The sequence below is a fragment of the Cibotium barometz genome, chromosome 32 (genome assembly GCF_041138505.1).
Source record: "Cibotium barometz isolate CiBa-2024 chromosome 32, ASM4113850v1, whole genome shotgun sequence".
Classification (NCBI taxonomy): Eukaryota; Viridiplantae; Streptophyta; class Polypodiopsida; order Cyatheales; family Cibotiaceae; genus Cibotium; species Cibotium barometz.
The window spans coordinates 51,604,647-51,627,952 of record NC_141077.1 but is presented as its reverse complement, the minus strand read 5'-3'; the positions used below and the strand labels follow the sequence as shown (position 1 = coordinate 51,627,952).

Below are 23,306 nucleotides of genomic sequence, written 5' to 3'. Positions count from 1 at the left end.
GAAAGAAAGAAAGAAAGATTTTATTAACGTCTTCCAAAAGACCGAACTCGGCCTATGAGACAAATCGGTGTACCTGTATATGGGGTATCCTCTGTCATCCCAACAAAATGAAAAAGTACTGAACTAAAAAGCTGAATCTGGGTGTGCAATAAGTACAATGAGTGGGGGAGGGGATGGAGCTCTACTACTAGGAGAATGCAAAGCTATATGCATGGAGTATACAAACATGATATGCAACCTTGCTAGCTCCATCCTGTACCATACTGGGGGTATAAAATGGTATACATCAATGAAGGGGGTGTCCACAGCTCCCTGAAGAACATGCCTGGGTCTGCTCTGAAGCAAGCCAGTCGCTCCGCACCCTCTCCTGCTAGCCCCCCCTCTGCGCAGAGAGAGAGACAGAGAGAGAGAGAGAGAGAGAGAGATGAAATGAAATGTTATATTAACGTTTTCAAAAGGCCAAAGTGACCTATGAGACCAAAGTTACAACCATATGACATCTGATACACTATCTGGAAAAGAAAAGAAAGGGCTGAAGGTAAGTATCTAGCCCTACCCTACATTAGTAGGGAGCATCCGGAAGCAGCAACTAGGGAGAGTGGGAAGCTAATGCTACTAGTCAAAATGGGGTACATGAGTACATGGATACATAAGAGAGAGAGAGAGAGAGAGATAGAGAGAGAGGGCAGGGGGGCTGGCGGGAGAGGGCGGGAGGGAGGAGAAAGCAGCACAGAGAGCGAGGGACTGGCGGGTAGGAGGGGAGGCGCAGAGAGAGAGGGAGGCACAGAGAGAGAGAGAGAGAGGGTAGGGGGCTGGTGTAGGAAATGGTTGTTAGGGTTAGGGTTTTGGAAGGCACACCAACAGGAAGCTTGTGTGAGAGGGAGAGGAACACGTTTGCTCATATATTGATAATGATAAAAAGGAGTACAATAGCCACATATAAAAGATGTGACCTAAAGTGTGTTCACATGGTCCGGCCATAAACTGTGCCAGGTGGACCAAACCACTTATAACCCTCTATAAGTGAAACTAAGCTAAACTGGGGAAAAAAACCTCCACTAACTGAAGTAAAAGGTGCCCCGGCAATGGCACTCTGACTATTAGTATAGATAGGTGTAGGCTCCTCCACTGAAATATCCATATCAGTCATAAGACGACGCAGCCATACACACTCAATGGTAGTAGTGTAGGCTGCTCTGTACTCTGCCTCACAAGACGAAGTGGCCACTGTGGTCTGTTTCTTGATTAGCCAAGAAATACATGAAGAGCCAAGAAAGAAACGATTTCCACTAGTGGAATGTCTGGTATCAAAATCACCAGCCCAATCTGAATTGCTGTAAGCATATAGCTGCATGTCACCCCCCTCAGGATAAAGCAATCCAAGAGACAAGGTACCCTGCAAATACTGAAATACACGCTTCACAGCTTGCCAATGTGACAATCGCGCGCTGTGCATAAATCTGCTCAACTGAGATACGGCATACTGAATATCTGGCCGTGTAGTACACAAGTAAATAAGGCACCCAACAGCCTGAGCATATATAGTGGCATAAAATAAAGTACTGTCATCTTGTAGTGACAGTTTCATCCCAGGCTCCATAGGAGTGCTCATAGGCTTGCAATCCTGAAATTTGAACTTCTCCAGAAGTTTAGCAACATACCGAGATTGCAACAACCCAATGCCTCTGTTATCGTGCACAAACTGTATGCCCAAATAGTAGTGTACGAGCCCCAAATCAGACATGGCAAATGTTTGTTGCTGTATCTCTTTAAAAGCTGCAATTTTGTCATCATTTGATCCCATGAGCAAAAGATCATCTACATAAAGACTGATGACCAGCAGATCTTTCTCTTCTTTCTTTACATACAAAGTGGCTTCTGATGGACTGTTCACAAAGCCTTGAGTGAGCAGGAAAGCATCTATCTTTGCATACCAAGCTCGTGGAGCTTGTTTCAAACCATACAAGGCCTTTTTCAGCCTGCATACTTTCCCTTCATGACCATGTTCTGCAAAACCTATGGGCTGATGTACATAAACTTCCTCCTCGAGGTCCCCATGTAGGAAAGCAGTCTTGATGTCCTACTGATGAACAACCCAACCACGATGTGCAGTCAATGCAATGACACTCCTAAGTGTCGACATACGGGATGTAGGAGCAAATGTCTTCTCATAATCAATGCCCTTCTTCTGTGCATAGCCCTTTGCAACTAGACGGGCTTTGTACCTATCAATGGATCCATCTGCATGTCTTTTCAACTTATAGACCCACTTAGTACCAATGGCTTTCTTGCCTTTGGGCAGATCAACCAAATCCCATGTTTGATTCTTTTTAATAGAATCAAGTTCACCCTGCATGGCTTTGTTCCAATGTACGTTGTCTCGTGCATCCACAAATGAATCAGGCTCATCATCATCTAGTAAACTAGCTGCCATAACCATATTTAAATCCATGATGTGTGCATGCTCATTGGTCCGTCTCCCTACGAGTACGGCTAGCAAGAGGAGCATCTAGATGGCTATCCTGTAACGTCCTCAAATACCATCTATGTATATGTCTGACCTGTGGAGCCTGTTGCCCCATATTTGGCTCAACTTCTGGCTCAATCTCTTGCTGAATTTCTGCACCACCTTCATGATTAGCTGGCTGCCCTGCACCCTCATGGGTTGGATCACCAACTGTGGAATGAAACTCTATAGGTAGTAGGCCTTTAAACACATCATTTTCAGCCTGATTTGCATCATAACTAGCCATGGATAATTCTGATTTTTCATCAAAAATCACATCCCGACTAGTGAATATCTTCTTGGACAGTGGGTCATATAACCGGTAGCCCTTGCTCTCACGGCTGTACCCAACAAAAATACATTTTGTGGCTTTATCATCCAACTTCCTCCTCAACTCTTTGGGTATGTGTGTATATGCAAGACACCCAAAAGTACGAAAATGTGATATCGAAGGCTTGCGGCCATGCCAAGCCTCAAAAGGAGTAATGGAAACCAATGCCTTTGTGGGACATCGATTCAAAATATGACAAGCACACATAACAGCTTCCACCCAAAAGACATGTGGTAGCTTCTTTGCCTTTAACATACATCTGGCCATCTCCATGAGTGACCGATTCTTCCTTTCTGCAACCCCATTTTGCTGTGGAGTATAAGGAGTAGTATACTGATGCTTGATACCTCTACTCTCAAGAAAGGAATTCAACATGTGTGACACATATTCCCCCCCTCGGTCAGAACGGAGGGTCTTAACCTTGCATCCTGACTCTGTTTCAGCAAGTGCTACAAAGGCCAAAAATGCATCATATTCCTGTGATTTCCGTGTCAAACGGATAGACCCAGCATATACGAGAGAAGTCATCAATAAATGTAGCAAAATAGAAGCAACCTCCTAATGACTTCGTCTGCATGGGACCACAAAGATCACTGTGTATAAGCTGCAACTTTGCAGTTGCTCGTAGAGCCTGATCACGTGGAAAGGAAAACCGATGCATTTCTCCCAAAATACATCCTTCACATATGTGATCTGGAGGCTTCTCCATAAGAGGTAGGTCTGTCAACATGTTATGTTGCTGCATAAGCATAAGACTACCAAAATTTACATGCCCCATGCGAGCATGCCATAACTCCGCATCAACCATAGCTGGAGTAAGAGTGAATGCATGACAAGCAGACTGATCCACTGGCTGAAATGCATCCAACTGATAGAGTCCATGACATAATGTACCAGTAAGCATCAAGGTCAAAGCATTAGCTTTGTCTCTGACCATGCATTTGTCATCATCAAAGTTGACTTGCATACCACACTGTGCTAAAGAAGAAATGGATAACAGAGTCTTCTTTATCCTTGGTACATATAAGGCATCTGTAAGGCGAAGAATAGAGCCATCAATGGCTGTGAGCTGAATCTCCCCAATGCCACGAACTGGATATGAAGCATTATTGGCACACTGAACGGACTTGCCAACAGGGGCAGGGCATACATTACAAAACAAATCCTTGCGAGATGTAATATGCTTTGAAGCACCACTATCAAAATACCAAGTACATGCATGCTCAGTCACACTGAGTGCCTGTGAAGACCAAGAGGCATCATAACTGCATGTGTAGAAACAGTAATCCCTGTCTACAACAAAGGAAGCAGTCTCCGGAGGAGCTTTAGAGGCATCGTTTATAGACATCCCAGACGACTCCTCCTTCTCTTTGGCAATCCTCTTCCTACACTCTGTGATGTAGTGACCTGGCTTCTTACAGTAATGGCATTTGCCCTTCTTCTTGGGCTGTCCATCACTTTTCTTGGTATCCTGAGATGGACCACCATCACCTGAATTTTGATTTGAACTCTTTGGCTGAAACTTGCCTTTCCCTTTTTGACCTGTTACAAATGCTTGTTCAGCACTTGTGTTCATGTTCATGTTCTTCCTGATTTGCTCTTCCTGTAACAAGAGAGCAACAAGTTGCTGATACTTTAGGGGCTCAATAGCATTCCTCATGCTAAGGTTCAAAGAGGTATGAAAAGCCAAGTAGGATCTTGGCAAAGAGTTTAAGATGGTGGATACAAGCTGTGTCTCAGGAATAATCTCATCCACATTGATGAGTTGCTCTCTCAAATCCTGCAGCTTGTTCAAATGGCTAAACATATCATCTGCTTCATGCATCTTCTGGTTTTCCAGCTCTCTTTTCAAAAATGAGATCCGTGCCTCATTACGAGCAGCATACATCTGCTCCAAAGTCACCCATGCATTCCGTGAAGACCCAGCTGAACGAATATGAGGTATAATAGACCTCTGTACTGACAATGCAATAAGTGATAAGGCTTGTGCATCTTTGGCATCCCATGTCTTCTGGGCATTTGTTCTTTGAACAGGCTGTTGCTGAACCGGTACCTGTGCCTTTGTCCTCTTCCACGAGCACCCCCTTGAGGAGTCGTCTTTGGAGCCAATGGACCTGGACGTGGTTCATCACCACTAACAAAATCCCAAAGACCTTTTGCCACGAGCACATTTCTCAGCATGAAACTCCACAAGGAGTAATTCATGCCATCCAGCTTGTCTTCCTTAGACAAGTACGTGAACACATCACTCTGCTGTTGATTTGCCATTATGCCAGTGCACAATGTTGTACCTGTGTATCAAAAAACCCAAAAACAACCCTGAAAGCAACTGTACTCCACTAAGTACAACTGACCCAAATATGCTTGCACTCTCAATCCTCTGAATGTGCAAAACAATGCACTGCTGACTGAGTAGAGCTACAAAAGTGGCTCACACAGTGCCAAAATGCCCAAAAATGCCCAAAATTTCTTCACCCAAAGCCTTGCAAAAACCTATAGAGGTTTCTTTGCAAGAAAACCTCCCTGTATCTGCCAGAAAAACTTTCACAGAGAAAACGTCCGAATTTCAAAACATGTAAAGCTTTAAATTTTACCCATGTGATTTTGCAAGTACTGGTCGGCTGTAGGCTGTACGGAACAGCTGCCCGGAGCAGTGTACGGAGGAGAAGCGGCGACTGTATTGCTGCAGGTATACATAGCAGGTGCTGGTCGTCTGCTGTCTGCTGTACGGAGCAGACTGGTCGGAATAGCTGTACGGAACAGCCGGCGCCTGTATGGACAGACACAGCAGGCTTGTACGGACTGTACGTGCACGACTGTACGTGGGCTGGAGTGGCTGCAGCTGATGGCGAGGGCCTTTACCGACAGGGCAGGCGAACCTGCTCTGATACCAAAATGTAGGAAATGGTTGTTAGGGTTAGGGTTTTTGAAGGCACACCAACAGGAAGCGTGTGTGAGAGAGAGAGAGAATTACACGTTTGGTCATATATTGATAATGATAAAAAGGAGTACAATAGCCACATATAAAAGATGTGACCTAAAGTGTGTTCACATGGTCCGGCCATAAACTGTGCCAGGTGGACCAAACGACTTATAAACCTCTATAAGTGAAACGAAGCTAAACTGGGGGAAAAAACCTCCACTAACTGAAGTAAAAAGTGCCCCAGTAACCTACTGATGATCACTAGCACTTCCTTGGGTGCATACACAGCATAAAACCCAACAGATGGCGGGAGAGAGGGCGGGAGGGAAGGCTGGCGCAAACAGGGCTGGCGCAGAGGGGAGTCGGCGGGAGAGAGGGCGGGAGGGAGGGCTGGCACAGAGGGGCTGGCGGGCAGGAGGAGGGGAGGCGCACAGACAGACACACAAAGAGAGAGAGAGAGAGAGAGAGAGAGAGAGAGAGAGAGAGAGAGAGATTAACGTCTACGAGAGGCCAACTATGAGACAAAAAATAATACAACTGTGTTCTTCCGGTCATCGGAAGAAAAGAAAGAAAAGAAAAAGTGTGCATGTGTCTGGATACAACTGTGAATCATCATGGATCGGTGGAGCCCATATACAAACAATATAAGGGGGGTGGGGATGTGGATGGAGTGCTAAGGCAAGATGCATCTCTATATGCTGAAGGGGTAGTACAAGCATGCTATGTAGATCTATGTCTACCTCCATCCAGTGCCATAAGAGGGATATAAGATATCATACATCGCCGATGCTGAGGCTGTATTAACGTCTACTAGAGGCCGAACTCGACCTATGAGACAAATCAATGTACAACTGTCAATGTCTTCTGGATGTCCATTTAAAAAAAAAAAGGGACAAAATGAACATGAAATAAACTTTGAAAGTATTAAGCTAGTGGGGGGGTGTGATGGATGGAGCACTACTTGCTAGAGGCTCAGTAGGCAACCTATATGCGTAGGGTATACAAGAATGCAATGCAGATCTGTCTAGCTCCAACCAGTACCATAATGGGGGTGTAATATGTGATACATAGGCCATGGCGAGGCAAAAATACCTCGGAGCATGATCTCCGGGTGTGAGTGTAAGTGAGCTAGCCGCTCCTGGATATGGTGCTGATGTCGAGCCCGTATCTCTGTGATCTCCCTCTGATGTAGTCTGGGAGTCTGGTAGCCGGGTGCTCTCGGTCTCCGTCTGGCTCGGAGGTCCGCAGCGTGCTAAAGTGTAACCCCCTCTTGTGTCAGGGTAGGCACAGGGATAGATCTATGGAAGAAAAGGAGGTGCAGCAAACTCGGTCTGGACAATGTCATGTGGGACAGAAGGTTTGCTGCGGATCATCGGTGAGAGCATGAGAATCTAAGGCCTCTATGTGAGACTATGTGGAGGTGGCGAGCCCAGGTGCCCATACTGCTGCAGCATACATCAAAGTAGGGGTGACTAGTGTGTCAAACAACCAACCCTTTGTGCGGGGCTCCTGGAAGTGTGCCTGGTGACACTGTCTCTCTAGCATGGCTAGAGCTGCATACCCTGGTGTGAGTCTATCCCTGGCTGCCTGTGCCATAGTAAATCTTCCTGGCGGAGTCGTAAATGTAATCCCCAGGTACACATATGAGTCTACCACCTCTACCTGTCCTCCTGCTAGTGTGAAGATGGCCGAACTAGCCCTGAGGTGTGGAAAATCATGGCCTCGGTTTTCCCAAGGTTCCCTGTAAGCCCCCTCTGTGTGCAGAAGTCGTCGAGTGCATGGAGATGGTGCTGTAGTCCCATCTACGACTCAGAGACCAGAATAATATCATCTGCATATAGCAGTGTGGAGTGTGGTACCTGAGATGTCTACCTGGTCCCCACCACCGTGACCAATGAAGTCAGCCACCTCATCGATGTATAGCCCAAATAGTGTAGGAGAGAGTGGGCATCCTTGCTTCACACCTATGGTGCTAGCAATAACATCAGATAGCCCCTCGGGGCATCGTATGCGCCCGAGAGAGAGAGAGAGAAATGAAATGATATATTAACGTCTTCAAAAGGCCAAAATAACCTATGAGACCAAAAAGGTTACAACAATTGGTGGATCTGATACAATGTTTGTGTAAGAACAGCTAAAACAACTAAACAACTAACTGAAACTGAAACAACAACTATGGGGAAAAGTAAGGTACTAGGAGCTCCTAATGGATAACATCTGGGAAGGAAAACTCCAGCAACAAAGGTAAGCATCATATACATCACTATCCAAAGATGTCTCTCATCGGTCGATGGCGGATATCCTCAATGTCCTCCATGGTGAGTACTCTGACTGCACGTCTCTGATGCCGTGCTAGTATGGTCCTGATCCCCTGTTGTAGTCTCTGTCGGTGTCGAGATGGGCCTCTCATCTTGGGGCGCCTGGACCGCCCAGCTCTAAAGCCCGATCAATCAGTGTACCTTTGGTGCGGCTATACTCTGGGGCTAGTTGCAATGCTTGCTGGCTTGACTGCTCAATCTCCGATCGAAAGAAGTCTGTAATCTGCCTCTGTAGGTGTCTCTCCCTTCTGATCCCCTCCCTCTCAAGAGACCCTCTCTATGTCTACGCAGCTCCAGCAAGTACAATCCGAGGCATCTCCAATCCTGGTATCTCATGACTCTAGAAAGTGGTCCTAAACCCTCTCTGAACAGGCAGTGAAAACGGCCTCGTATCTCATAATATACTGGAGAGTGACATATGTAATGTAACTCTGTCTCTGGCTCCATCTGGCACAACTGACAAATCCTGGCCTCAGCTGGTACTGCTCTGAATCTGCAAGTCTAAATCTCTAGCTGGTGTGAGGATGTGCGCATCTAACCAATAGCACACCGTACCCCAGGAGAAAGATGAGTATCCATGTAGGTGGGTCTAATCACAGACCCATCCTCCGTGAGTTGGAGAAGATGATCTCTATAGAAAGCCATCTTCGTACCAAGCTCCTGTGTGGGCTGTATCCATGTCCTCCTAGTGTCCAGCTGAGTCAAGTCCTGCCTGGTAAGTCTGGTAATCTTTGCCCGTGTGAGAGAGAGGGAGGGTGCATCCAGGGAGTACTGAAATGGAGGTAGCCTGTCCATACTAAAGCCATGCAGTTGGAACCAAGCTATCATCTGTGCATACCAACATGATCCGTCTCCCTGTGATGCCAACTGTCGTGAAGACTCCAAGGCTAAGCGAGCATATCTGTCTCTAGGAAGAGCCCAAGTGCTATGTATAAAGGAGACTGATCGAGTGAGTGCCTGTACTACCAATGGTGGGGCAGTCATCTCTGCACGGATAATATCATGTGGTACGGAGGCCGTGGCCCTAATCATTCGGGAAATCTAAGAAACCAAGGGCCTCTCCATACATCTCCATCCATCAGTGCTACTAGCTTGTCGGCTGTGGTGATCCACTGAGGGTGCCCATATCTCCACTCCATACAGCATGGCTGAAGTGACCAAAGTGTCAAAGAGCCAGAGCTTTGTTCGAGGTTCCTGAAACTGAACCTGCGAACACATCCTCTCTAGTCTCCCCAATGCTGCATAAGCTCTGGTCAATCTGGTCTCCACTGCTCTCCTCAAGGAAAATAGTGGGTCACTAAAAACCACACCAAGGTAAGTATATGCATCTGTATACTCCATTGTCTCCTGACCATATGTAAAGGTGGGTACTGACCTCCTAACCCACTGTGCTGTGGTGTTAAACACCATCACCTTGGTTTTACCAAGGTTAACAGACAATCCACTGTCCTGTGGAAACGTGTGTAATGCATCCAAATGACGCTGCATCCCCTTTGGAGGATCTGAGATCTGCACAATATCATCAACATACAGTAACAGCGGAATCCATGTCCCTACTACGTGTGCTCCTCCGTCACCCTCCCGCTCTAGGCAGCCCTATTTCTTTTTTTTTTTTTTGGAAAAACGATCCTTCTATTAGTTAATGAGAAAACGCCATATGGCTACAAAGCTCACCTCGCAAGGAGGGATAAAAAACACAATGAACACCTGAGCTCCCCCCCGTGGCTGGCCGCTCTCTGGGGGGGGCTACCTAGTAATACATGATGGAGGTGAGAAAAGCCAAACTGGCGGTCTATAGTGCCAAGTGACATCCTCGTCACTCGCGGCAGTGAGGAAAGGACCAGGCTGCCAAGTGCGGAGGAAAGCCTTGCGGCGCCCTCTCATGCGATCCGAGTCGCCCTGGAGTTTCCCCCAGTGTCCTCTCAAGGTGTGAATGATGTCCACCCAGAGGGCCTGTATGACCTCCGCCGGTGGGGTCGCCTGGTGGTCAACCGTCAATGGCCTCCCTGCATCGGGCTCTCCATATGTGCCAAGCCGTCATGCTGCTGATCATCTCCCATCTCTGCCCGACCCCCTCCTGAGAGGCTGCCGAAGAGAAGTCTGGTGTCGGAACCACCGCCATCGCCCTGTCAGAGACCTGGATGGTCACACTGCCAGGGACGTCCTCATATCCAAGTGCAGGGTCGCTGTCCGTGGCCCAAGCCACCGCACCCCACGTCACCAACATCTCACCTGGTGAGCCTGCAAAAACCATCCTGAGAGCGCGCTGCCAGACCTGCTGTGCCTGTGGGCAATCCCATAAGCAGTGCCGCTGTGACTCCTGTGCATGGCCGCACCAAGGGCAGGACGCTGGGTGTCTGCCAAAAGCTAGCCAAGCCCCCACAGCCAATCCTCTACGCGCTGTGAGCCAGAGAAAAAGCGTCACCTTACGGGGCCGGAAACTAGCCCAAAGGCGCTGCCAGAAGTCCCTAAGAAAGGCAGGAGAGAGCCCCTGTCGCCGCCAATGCTCGGCCGCTGCCGGGGTGCTCGCTATCCTGTGTCTCTGAATCCGCCGCCCCAGCCTCGCTGTGTACTGAAAGAAGGGGATGGCAGGGCTGGTAGGGGCCGAGTAGGGATCTCGCCAAAACCACTCACCTGGATCCCACTGGAGGCGAATAAGAGGCCTGCTGTCCCACGCCCATAATCTCCAAGAGCAGTCCTCCCCTATCGAGGCCGGTGAGGGGTCTACATACCACTGCCTCTGATGAAAGCCGACCACCCGTACCCTCTGAAGAATACAACCCTGGAGCCCATCCAAATCCAGTCGTGTCCTCTGGAGCTGGCCACCCTCTCCCACCTCGAAAGTGAGTGGGGAGACGCTCTCCGCTGTGCCGCAGACCGCTAGAAGGATCTCATGCCGAGTAAAGACACCCATCCACTGTGGAGGTGGAGGGTCCTGTACTGGGGTCCGCCACTCCCGGGGGATGGCCGCCTCAATGTCGTGTCTCATCAACTCTCTGCCCCTCATCCCACTGAGCCTCCTCTCCTGAACCTCTGGAGGCAACTGCTGAAAACATATCCAGTCGTCTAGGGACTGGGCCGGGCCGGAGCTCAACGGGCCCCACGACACGTGAGACCGCGAGCCAACCATATGGCCACTGGGAAGTCGAATCAAGGGGTTCCAGATCAATGGCTGCCGCAAGCGTTCCTCATCGGTGCCCGGGGGAGTCTGGAAAAGGGACGGCCTCAGATGCGCCCAGGCCCTCAGAAGGCTGGCTGCAAAACGCTCCTCGAAGCCAAGGCCCACTCCTCTGGATCGCTGCTCCGTAAAGATCCACCTGATGCTGGGGGTCCAGGGGCCGCTAAGAGAAGGAGTGCGACTGAGCATCCTGGAAACAAGAAACTCCTTCCACGGCTCAGCGCCTGGCAGGAGACCACGAACTACCAACTTGCCAAGCAGAGCACGACTTTGGCAAATAGGATCTACAATGCCCAGGCCGCCTCTCTCCCTCGGCTGAGTGATCACAGCCCATGCCACCTTGGCCCTGGCGGGTCGCCCGTCGCCTCCGGACCAAAGAAAGTTCCTGATGAGCCTCTGCACCTGGCCAATGCACGCCCGAGAGAAGGCCCAGCAAGAAGTGATGTACCACATGGTAGCGAGCAGAACCTGGTTGGCCACAACTACTCGGCCAGCCAGAGATAAACGAGCGGTACTCCAATACAGGAGCTTCTTCCGAATACTCAGAAGAAGGGGGGCTATCTGCTGCTCCGGAGATATATCAATGCCCACATAGCATCCCAAATAACGCACTGTAGTGCCGGGGGGCAGCCACTGAAAACCATCAACTGGCCTCCAAGTCGGGGGGGGGCATAGAACTGACCCACAGCCCACACGACTTGTGCCAGTTGATCAAAGCGCCCGAAGCTCTGCAGAACCTGTCCATGGCTGAGGCGAAGCGGCGGAGGTTCTCCTCACCTCCCTGAAGATAGACAGTAGTGTCATCCGCAAACTCCGAGTCTAGGAGCTCCTCCGAGGTGCGGATGGGAAGCTGGAGGCCCCTCAAACCTGTATCCTGTGCCGTCAAGAAGGTGCTCATGGCCTCCGCCACAAAAAGAAAAAGAAAGGGCGCCAAGGGGCACCCCTGCCGCACCGAGCGCGAGAGCTGGAACCTCTCTCCGCACACGCCCTGTATCAGCACCTGGCTATGAGCCGAAGTGTAGAGTGCAGAGACCCCACGAATCCACTGAGGGGGGAAGCCCATCCTCTCCATAGTGCCTTCCAGAAAGGCCCAGTCCACCCGATCATATGCCTTCTCAAAGTCGAGAAGGAGCACCGCCAGATCCTCCTGTCGAAATCTAGCCAAAGCCGTAGCCTCCCAGAAAGAGAAAATGTTATCCAGAATGCTCCTATCCTGGATGAAGCCTGTCTGCGTGGAGTGGATGATGTCCGGAAGGTGAGGCTGAAGCCGCCTGCTGATCGCCTTAGCTAGGACCTTGTAGGCCGTGCCTAGCAGGGTGATCGGTCTCCACTGTCTAATCTCCAGTCTGTCTCCTCCCTCTTTGGCGATCAAGTGGATCAACCCCTCTGCCATGCTGTCCGGCATGACTCCCGTCTCCATAATCTCCTGGAGTGCCAATCTGAAGCCCCTATGAAGGAGGCCCCAGTATCTCTGGAAGAAAGCCACTGAGAGACCATCCTCTCCTGGGCATTTGCCCCGAGGTAATGCCTGCAGAGCCTCCTCCAGTTCCGTATCCGAGAAAGGGGAGAGAAGGGAGTGCTGCAAATGGACCGGCACAACCGGTCTCGTGAAGCTCCAGACCGCCTCCCTAGCCTCTCTCACCTTGTCGTCTGCTGGCTCAGCAGAGAGAAGATCCCTGTAAAAATCTGTGGCTATCGCCCGAACCCTGGGGGGATCCACCACAACCTGGCCATCAGCCTGGCGAAGCCGCCTGAGACCCTCTCGTCTGAATCGAGGCCCATTCGCCTCAAAGAAATCCCGAGTCACTCTGTCTCCAGCCTAAGTCGAAAAAGAAGCCCGAGCATGGAATCGAAACTCCACCCGCCTCTCCTCGATGGATCTGATCTCAGTGCGGGCTGTCTCCATCTGCTCTGAGATCCAGGGGCTCAGAGGATCTCTCTCCTGGAGTCTCTGAAGGGACACTAGACTCCTCCGTAGGCTCCTCTCCTGCTCTCTGAAGGCCTCCAGACGGTCCAAGGCAGCCAGTCTGAGCATCCGACTGATCTCCTGCAGGCCACTGGCAAGATCACTGGCTGCCGATCCTCTCCTGAACTGCAGCTCCTGCCAGACCTGCTCAACTCTGATCGCGATCTCAGGCTCCTCTATGAGGCAATCTGGAATCCGGACGCTCTGGCCCCGCTCTCCTCTCGTAGGGTCCTCAATCTGGAGAAGCACTGGGAAGTGGTCTGAAAGCGAGGAGCCTGCAAGTATGCCCACGGTGCCACCTCTATCACAAGCCCACTCATCAATGTAGAACCTATCGATGCGAGAGAGGTTAACTCCTGTGGCCCGTCTATCCGAGCGCGAGAAAGAGAGACTCCCCTGCAACCTGCCAAACTCCAGGAGGGTCCACGGATCCTGGCCTCTCACCTGTAGCACAAGCTCCTCCCAGGCAGCGAGCTCTGGCCCATGAATGGTCTCCTGGCTGCCCCCCAGCCTGTCCTCTGCATCCTCCAGCATGTTGCAATCCCCTCCTAGGCACCAGTGGTCTGCCAAGGGGAGGGACTGCCTAATGGTGCTCCAGAACTCAGCTCTCCCGGATGCCCCGTTAGGGGCGTAGAAGTTGAGGAAGCCAATGCGATCTTCCCCAACCCGAAGGATGATCCACTGCGCGCGACCCTGAACCAGGGTGCCAGAGTCGACAACCTCGGAAAGAAGCTGCTCGCTGACTGAAATGCATACTCCGCCCTGATTCCCCTGGGGGCCATATGCCGGGGACCAAAAAGTGTGACTCCTGCCTGGCAAGATCTTCCCGCAGGTGCGGGTACGCCCGGCAGAAAGGTGGTGCTCCTGGATGAAGAGGATATCTATGGGTCCTCCAACGAGAGCCCTCTGGATTTCCTGGCGAAGTCTGCCCCGACCAATGTAGCAGCGACGTCCACCGAGACCCTGGATGTTCCATGAGAGGATCCTCATGGATGTGCTATGGCAAGTGAAGCAGCCACCACTGGCTCACCCCTCTCAGCCGGTCCGGATGATCTGCCCTCCACTCTGTGAGTCTTGGGCGCCGGCTTGGAGAGTAGTCACTGTCTGTCCGGGTGCGGAGTCTCTCCAGAAAGAGGGTGACCTGAGTCTGTGTCCAGCTCCACTCCGCCTTCGCCCTGTCCAGAGCATAGGCGTGAGACCATTCCTCTGCATATAAATATCGAAAGGTAGGCTGCACCCACGGGGCGGCATGGAGGAGAATCAATAGCACCGCCTCAACTGATGTGTGGACCGGATCCACCCGCCAATCTCCTATACCAAACAGGCTCATGCGGGCTGAGTGTAGTCGGGTCTGCAACAATAAGTCCGTGAGCCCCAAGTCACTGAAGTGGTGAGAAAACTCCAGTATCTGGTCACGAAGAACTTCCTCTACAGAGTTGCAGTCCCATGCTGTGTCTGGGGCAACGCTGAGAGGAAAGGAGAAGGCCACCATGCTGCTCACCACTGAAGGAGAACGAGAGGGATGGCACACCACGCAAACTCGCAAGGGCGCGACCAGCGTCTCGAATGGGCCAGCATCCAGCTGGAGGCACCTGAAAAAACTGTAATCCACTGGTAGCCCCATCACTCGTGGGGGCCCCCCCAGGGGAGGCTGGAGAGAACTCTGTGGCGGGCGAAGCTAGGATCGCCATCTCCACCGGCCCGGAGAGGCGGTGAAACAGCCGCTGGACTGAACTCTGGCCTACCCCGCTGCGCTGCCCCGGGGCAGCGGGTGGTCTGGCGAAATATCCTGGAGAGGCCGAAGGGGGGATGGGGGCTCGCGGCGAGGAGGGGGGAGAGCGAGTGGAGGATGGAAAGGCATCTGTCAGAGGATAGGAGTCAGGGGGGGCCGCAGGGGGAGGAGGGAGGGGGGGGGGCAGGGGGGGGAGAGGGGGGGGAGGAAAGAGTGCTCTCCGGGTGGGGGGGAGGGGAACCGGGGGTCGCAGAGAGCGGCCGGGGATCCTCAGGAAACTGCTCCAAGGAGGGGGCGGGGCCCCCCGGGGGGGGAGGCGGGAGTGGTGTCTCCACGTGAGAGGCTCCACCATCGGCCTCAACAACGGGCACTGAGTCTGAATCCTCGTCCATCGGGGTGGGACCTGCAGGCCGCCTATCCCTGACTGGAGCATAAATGCGGGTAGGTGCCTGTACGCCAGCCGGAGTCGCCTGTCCACCAGCCTGTCCGCCAGCCTGTGCTGCCTGCTGGCGTCTGCGATGGTCCCTGCGGGCCGGGCGTTTCCGCCGGCGAACCTCCTGCCAGCCGCCAGTCTCCTGGGTCTGCGCGGCGTTCTCCGCTGGAGCCTGCTCGTCCGATGGTGGTGCCTGCTGTGGCGAGCCAGGGATGTCCGGTCTCGGAGGTGGATGTCCACCTCTCTGGTCTCCTGCAGTGGGTCCAGAGGCCGCATAGCGTGAAGGATGAACCCCCTTGCGGGGGCATGCGCGTGCGAGATGGCCCATCTCCCGACATATGAAACACTGGCCGGGGAGGCCCGAATACTCCACGCGCTGTATCAGATGTCCTCCAGAACGACGAGGGAGGAGGATCGTCTTCGGGAGGGACTCTGGTGACGGAACCACAACACGAATGGCCGGGAGTCCTGCTGCCCGAGCAACCATTGAGGCCGCGGTCTGTGGCACCTCCACCACTTGCCTGAAAGCCCTGCCTATGGACGGCAAGAGGGGCAAGTACTCCCTTTGGAGACCTGGAAAGCAGACGGTGATGGGGAAACCGGTCGCGCCTGCCAGTGGATCAGACGATGGGTCGAAACCGTGGGTCCATCGTGCAAAGAACGCCCGAGAGGAGCGTAGGGCAATGGGGCTCCGAGCCAGCACCCTCTGAGCTGCTGGAGGGGACTCGAACTCCACCTGGTAGTAGCCGCGGCCTAAAAAATCCACGCTGACGATTCTTGCAGTCTCGCCAATGAGGCTACCCTGCAGTAGGTCGCGTAGCTCTCTCCGCATTGGGCGGCTACCCACCACCTTGCAAACCAAGGAAGAGGCCTCCAAGGAAGAAACGAAGGACGTGAGAAGCTGCTGCTCTGCATCTGAGAAGTCTAATCGAAGACTTGTATCGGTCGGGGCTGACGGAGAGGCTGCCATGGAGTCCTCCTAAGGGAAAAGACCAGGTACAGGCTGAACCGAAGAGACGAACCCAAGAAAAAACCTCTCCACTACGCGGAAATCGCCGAAAAAAAGGGGAACGGGGGGCTGAGGCGGGGAGAAGGGGAGAAGCAGGGACGGGGGGCAGAGAGGCCGACGACGCGAGGAGGGGGGGAAGAAAGGAAGGAGGCGGAAAACAGGGGGGGAGGCGGAGGCAGGAGGGCGAGGGGGGGCTGCGCAAGAAAGGCGAAGGGGGGGGAAGAAGAGGGCGGCGCGGAAGAGGGAGGCGGGGGGCTGAGAAGGCTGGCGGGGCAGGCGGGGGGCTGAGGGGGGCAGGCGGGAAGAAAGCGGGGGAGGGGAGGGGCTGCGGGGACAGGCGGGGGGCTGGGAAGGCTGGTGGCGACAGCGATGGGGGAGGCGCAGGGGGCAGCAGGCTACGCGCTACGCGCAAGTCTCCTCCGAGTAACCTTCCGAGGACTTGTGGAGGTTCTTGTCAAGGATGCATTGTTGGGCAGCCCTATTTCACCCCATTAGTGGAGTGAACCATCTGAGATATACCGTGAGTAGTACGTACCTGCCCCAAAAACTGTTCTGTATAAAGCCATGATTCCCCAAATCAGCTCTGTGGGCACTCCCATCTCCTATAGTCTGCGCATTAGTCTGGCTCTCGGTACTGTGTCAAAAGCTTTACAGAAATCCACAAAGCAACAATAAATCCTCCTACCATATAATCTACCCTCCTCAATAATAGCTGTGAGTGTCAAGATATGGTCAAGAGTGGAGAAACCTCTCCTGAACCCTGCCTGCCCTGATGCACGTATGCCCTCTCTCTCTCTCTGCCCATCTACTCAACTCCTGCTCAAGAATAGATGCATTTAATCTAGCCAATGTGTGACCAATCATGATCGTGCGATGATTCCCAAGAAGCATGGGATCCCTTGACTTGAAGATAGGCACAATCGTGGACATATTCCAAGTCTGAGGAAAACCCTCACACATGGCTCGGTTAAACATCATAGCAATAAGCTCTACAAGCATATCTCTGGCATGAATAAAGTGCTCTGCTACCAAACCATCATAGCATATCTCTGGCATGAATAAAGTGCTTTGCTACCAAACCATCATGATCATATGCTCTCCTTGTCCTCATCCTGTCAATAGCTTTCCTTATCATCTCAGCAGTAAAGAAAAAGCACATGTCTCTAGGCATGGCTCGGATAGGTCTAGCAGGGGTGGCTGTCCTGGTGCTGTGTACAGGGATGCTGCATACTTACCCCAAATCTCTGTGGAGGTAATGGCTGGTGATGGTGAATGCACATGGAATAGTCTTCAATGCCTCGGCTGAGTCCTGACTCATAAATAACTGATACAAATCCCTCTCTAACTGAGCAAGATAAGCCCTCTTCTTCCGTCGCACTAGGCGTCGGAAGGTAATCCGTGATTGTCTGTGAGTGGTAACACCCATGAGCACCTCTCTCTGTAATCTGATCCTCATCTCTTTGCACTCCTCATCATACCAGCTGTTCTGGGGCATGTTCCCAGATCATCTCCGTGTAGGCTGACTATGGGGATATGCCTCTGATGCTGCAGCATGAAGCGTCTCTATCAATATCTGAGTGAGCTCATCTAATGGCCGTCTTGGCTCCTCGGCACATAAGCGTCTATATATCTCATCTGTGTACACAGTGTCAGTCTCCCTCGTAAAGGTATAACGAGTGGGTGTGGAGACCTATCCCAATGGAGCGGTGTTGAACTGAAATGTGAGAGTGAAGGGCAAGATAGCATGATCCACTGCTACTCCAACCGGCCTAGTGCCGACCATAAAATCCTGAAAAGAGGGAATGAGACTGGGCTGAGCCATAACATAGTCCACTGTACTAGCACCATGCCGATGTGGAAAGCTAGTGAAACCGTCCACTGTCGGGAATCTCTATAGGCCATTCAGGATGGCCAATCCATGTGCAGTCCCCATGTCTATCAAATACCGCCCATACACTATATGTTCCTCATCATGTGAGAGTCTAGATAGGCCCATATCCCTAACATCAAGTTCCCTCAACATCGCCTCGGAGGTATCATAAAATACTGTCTGGTTATGGGCGGTCCTGGCATTGAAGTCCCCCAGGAGAACTCCCAAATGTCATCATCCAAAATAGAAATGGGAGACTGCCCGCTAGGTGATGCATACACTGATGTTCTAGGAGCAAAACAGCATATAGCAATGTAGAGATATCTGCCTGTCTCTGCCCTCAGTCTAACCCACATGTACCTAGCCTGCACATCTCTGCAGACTATATGTATCAGAAACAATACTGCCACTCCTCCTGAGCCCCGTCTTCTATGCTCTAAACGAGTCTCCTGTCTACAAGCTGTCTCCCGTCAGTATCCACTAACATGTGGCATGGACTGTCCAGGAGCGTGATGCGTCTCACAGTAGAAGATGATTTCCCTCCCAGTGAAACTATCCTCAAAAGAGAGAGAGAGAGAGAGAGAGAGAGAGAGAGATGAAATGATCTATTAACGTCTTCAAAAGGCCAAAATGACCTATGAGATCAAAAAGGTTACAACAATTGGTGGATCTGATACAATGTCTGTGTAAGAAAAGCTAAAACAACTAAACAACTTACTGAAACTGAAACAACAACTATGAGGAAAAGTAAGGTACTAGGAGCTGCTAATGGATAACATATGGGAAGGAAAACTCCAGCAACAAAGGTAAGCATCATATACATCACTATCCAAAGATGTCTCTCATCGGTCGATGGCGGATATCCTCAATGTCCTCGATGGCTAGTACTCTGAGTGGACGTCTCCCATGCCGTGCTAGTATGGTCCTGATCCTCTGTTGTAGTCTCCACCGGTGTCGAGATGGGCCTCTCATCTTGGGGCGCTTGGACCGCCCCAGCTCTATAGCCCGATCAATTAGTGTACCTCTGGTGCGGCTATACTCTGGGGCTAGCTGCAATGCCTGCTGGCCTGACTGCTCAATCTTTGGTCGAAAGAAGTCTGTAATCTGCCTCTGTAGGTGTCTCTCCCTCTCTGAGGCCTCGGTACCCCATGAGATTATTAGAGCCGAGATGGGAGCATCGCCGATCGTAGTCGAGGCTCTTGCCAGATCAGTGTCCTTCATTCATAGCACCTGGGAGCTTCCCCAACACCGATATGCACGACTTGCTTTAGAGTCCTCTCATCAGCTAGCCATGGAGGGAGACACTTCATGTTGGTATGCGCAGATAGCATCCTGGTTTGACCTCCACGGGTTTAGTTTAGACAGACTTCCACCCTTCCAGTACTCTCTAGAGGCACCCTCTCTCACCTTGACACATTTTGAGATTAGTAGTCATCAGACAGGACCTCATTCAGTTGGACACTAGGAGGACATGGCTAGAGCCCTGGCTAGAGCCCTCACAGGGGTTGGGGACGAAGATGGCTTTCTATAGAGACCATCTTCTCCGCACCACTGAGGATGGCTTGATACTTAGACCGAGCTACATGGATACCCATCTGTCTCATGGATTGAGGTGCTCCATTGGGCAGATCCGCACCTCTTCACATCAGTTAGAGATAGAGACAGGCAGATTTAGAGGCATACCTCCAGGGGACAGGATTTGTCAGATTTGTTGGATAGAGCCAGAGACGGAAGAGCACTACCTCTATCGCTGCACAGCATATTATGAGATTTGAGGGCGCTACCATTGCCTTTTCAGAGAGGGATTTGGACCGCTGGCTAGAGTCATGGACTATTGTGATCAGCGATGCTTGGGTTTTTCTCTCCTGGAGATCCGCAGGCTCAGAGAGTCCATTATCACGAGCAGACGCCCGACTGGCAGGGAGTCCACACAGAGACAGATTACTGACTTCTTTAGAGGGACTACTTGGGAGGACACACAGCCGACAGCCCAGCAGTGGGCACCCCGTGGGACTCTAGTTGAGAGAGCTATCCAGTTGGGCAGATCTAGACGCCCGAGGGTTCGCGGATCCTCACATCGGAGACGGTGCCTACACCGGAGGATTCAGAGCATCATTGCGAGGCATCGGGCTCGTCCGACCAGGCATCTCACTATGGCAGATATCCAGGCCATCCGGCAGAGACCCATGCTAGAGCTCCTAGGATGATTACAACTCCAGCCATATACTATTGTACTCATTGTCACTTTTGTACTCCCCCATATTCATGTATTCAGGTATCCATGTACTCATGTACCCCATTTTGACTAGTAGCATTAGCTTCCCCCCTACTGATGTATTGTGGGGCTATCTCTTTTCTTTTCCAGACAGTGTATCAGATGTCACATGGTTGTAACTTTGGTCTCATAGGTCAGTTTGGCCTTTTGAAGTCGTTAATATAACATTTCATTTCATTTCTGATCCCCTCCCTCTCAAGAGACCCTCTCTATGTCTACGCAGCTCATATTCAAGAGAGAGAGAGAGTTTCATGTTCAAGTTACTTATTATTATGCTTTTTCTCTTGCAGCTTCTTGCGGCTGCTTGTGGTCTTTATATTCAAGTTACTTATTATTATGCTTTTTCTCTCGCAGCTGCTTGCGGTCTTTACGTGAGGGTGATGCTGAGTTGTTTTTTTCTCAAATGAAGTGCGCCAAGCAGGTCTTTCATTTTTACTGCATTCCCCATCCCAATAAATTTCAAAGCAGGCTTGTCAATGTTGTTTTTTTAATGGGAAAGAAGTCCTTAGTAAACATGTTTAGGTGCAGATCCCTAATTTTTCCTTGGATTTGGGTGGATGATAGTTCAAGGTACATATTTTGATGTGCTTGTATGTAAATCTGAACGATACATTTTATGATTTACAACTTTCCTAGGTGATCATGGTACTGTGTTAGCCCAGAGCTTAGAACTCTCTAAAAATCTTTTAAAGCCTCTGGGCTCTATTAGATGCTATAACAATGATCACTAGGAATACGACTATGCACAATAGACTCTCTGCATATCCATTTTAGTGATCCTCACCATTTTGGTGCTTTGAGCATATGGTAATGCCCCAGGCAATCCATACCCTCCAATACTGGTGCAGACAAATCAACACAAGGTGAATCGTGTAAATGCCTGCTGCATGAGGTGCTGAGACCTCCCCATACTTCTGTGGAGCCCCCTCCTTGCCTGCGCACCTGTGCGCCTCCTCCTTCCAGGCCTCCTGTCCACCATTCACCTCACCCCCCCTTCTCTCTGACTGCCCATTTTCCAGCCCCTCCTTCATTACTGTGCACTTCTCCTCTAGCGTGCCTTTAACCTCGCCCCGCTCCTCTGTACGCACTTCTCTCTGTACATGGCAGAAACTGTTGGCTTGGCGATGATATTCCCAGTAGGCCATTCTCTCTCTTGTTTTCTTGATCTAATAGGAGGAGGGATGCAGGTTGCATCTATGCATGCTTAGACCACTTCTACGTTGATGCTTGCGTGCTTGACATGGTAGGCCATACACTCATAGCATCTGGCATTTGATCATTGCCCAGTGGCTTCATGTATTAGAGGTCGAGGATACCATGGCCCTACACGTCGTGTGCATATTCTTGAGCATTTCTACTCAGATACAAAGCTCTCGCGACAGGTGATAGATGTATGGATGTCTCTTGTGTACCAAACCGGAAGTGTAAACTAAGAATATTTTCTCTTTAACACTGTATTTAACCATTGAATTCAGCTCAAGCATCGAAACATGATTTCACAAATCTACATCAAAAGAATTGCTTCTTTCCATCATGATACATTTGCACAACATTCGGGACGAGAAGATGGGCTGTTTCCAACATCCCCCTCCCCTTAAACTAGCATTTTCATTACCATTAAGGAGTGAAATACATCAAACATCATCAGTGGGCAGCCCATGGCCCAGCCTTGTCAAACGACAACTTCTTTCAACAATGCAAATGAAGACAATAGTAAACAATATCTTCCAAATGACTGCCTTACTTAGGACACAAAAGGTCATTAACCATGAGAGGGCTATCGGATGTAGATTATCAACACTACAGAGGGAACATGAAAAGCACCCGGATGTACAATGGATTGCAGATACTTTATGTATTGTTAGGGATGAGATCCAACACTCCTTGGAGCAGAGAGAAGAGAATTGTTACCATGCCGAGAGGAGTCATTTTGGACTCAGATGGGAGGGAATGCAATAAACACTTCTTTGCTAGTCATGGCACATCTCATAGCAGTGAAAGCGTCAGACCGTTGCAGGATACTCCTAAGGCACAACTCACTTGGATCTGACCATGGTGAGGTGGATTGCCTTTGACTTTCACTGTCACCTTCTTACTGCTGAGTTCCATACCCCCCGAGGGATAGAGCACGACATAAGGTTTGGGCTAGTTTGCACTAGCTGATCATGGAGGACGTGTACTTCACTTGATGCCCCGTTCTCTGCTGTGCTGAGAAGTTAAGGCAGGCACTTCATGCATCACCTCAGGGTAAGTGTCCAGGGGATGATTTCCTCTCACCCACCTTTTTCGTGACATTTTGGGATGACTTTGTGAGGATATCACTATGGCCCTTCAAAAAATGTGGAACACATGGATTATGCCTTCTTCTTTTACTGAGGGTCTTATTCACTTATCCCAAAGGTGGAGATAAGACGAATATTGGTCAATGGAGGCCTATCACCTTGCTTTGCCTATAAATTACTTTCCAAGGTAGTAAGCATGAGGTTGCAGCTGGTTTTGTAGGATGTGATTTGTCAAGCTTTCTTGCAGGGCAACCAAGATCTCTGTATCAAGCCTCATGCAAAAAACGTGAGAGAGAAGGACTCAAGAATAGCAAAAAGAAACCTAGCTTGGTATACCATGCTTAACCACCCAACCATTATATATACCAGTGACCCCTGGCATCCAATGTGTACCTTACTGGCCACACACCATACTCACACGCCGCTTGTGTTCCCCCTGGTACTCCCATGTACATATCCATGGGTCTTTGGCCTACAATTGCC

The 23,306-nt window shown here is 50.8% G+C and overlaps 1 protein-coding gene and 1 pseudogene across 7 annotated transcripts in view; one reads left to right on the top strand and one right to left on the bottom strand.

Moving 5' to 3' along the window:
* Positions 1-23,306, top strand: part of ATM (Serine/Threonine-kinase ATM-like protein) — a 317,444-nt gene that overhangs the window by 195,560 nt on the left and 98,578 nt on the right. For all 7 annotated transcript variants that reach the window (XR_015261774.1, XM_086772522.1, XM_086772521.1 and 4 more), the window contains exon 51: positions 20,896-20,962. Coding sequence is in view for 6 of the 7 variants with exons in the window: in XM_086772522.1 (XP_086628648.1) it covers positions 20,896-20,962 (67 nt within the window). In the remaining variant the exon portion in view is untranslated. The remainder of the gene's footprint in view (positions 1-20,895; positions 20,963-23,306) is intronic.
* Positions 8,037-9,610, bottom strand: LOC147620323 (uncharacterized; annotated as a pseudogene).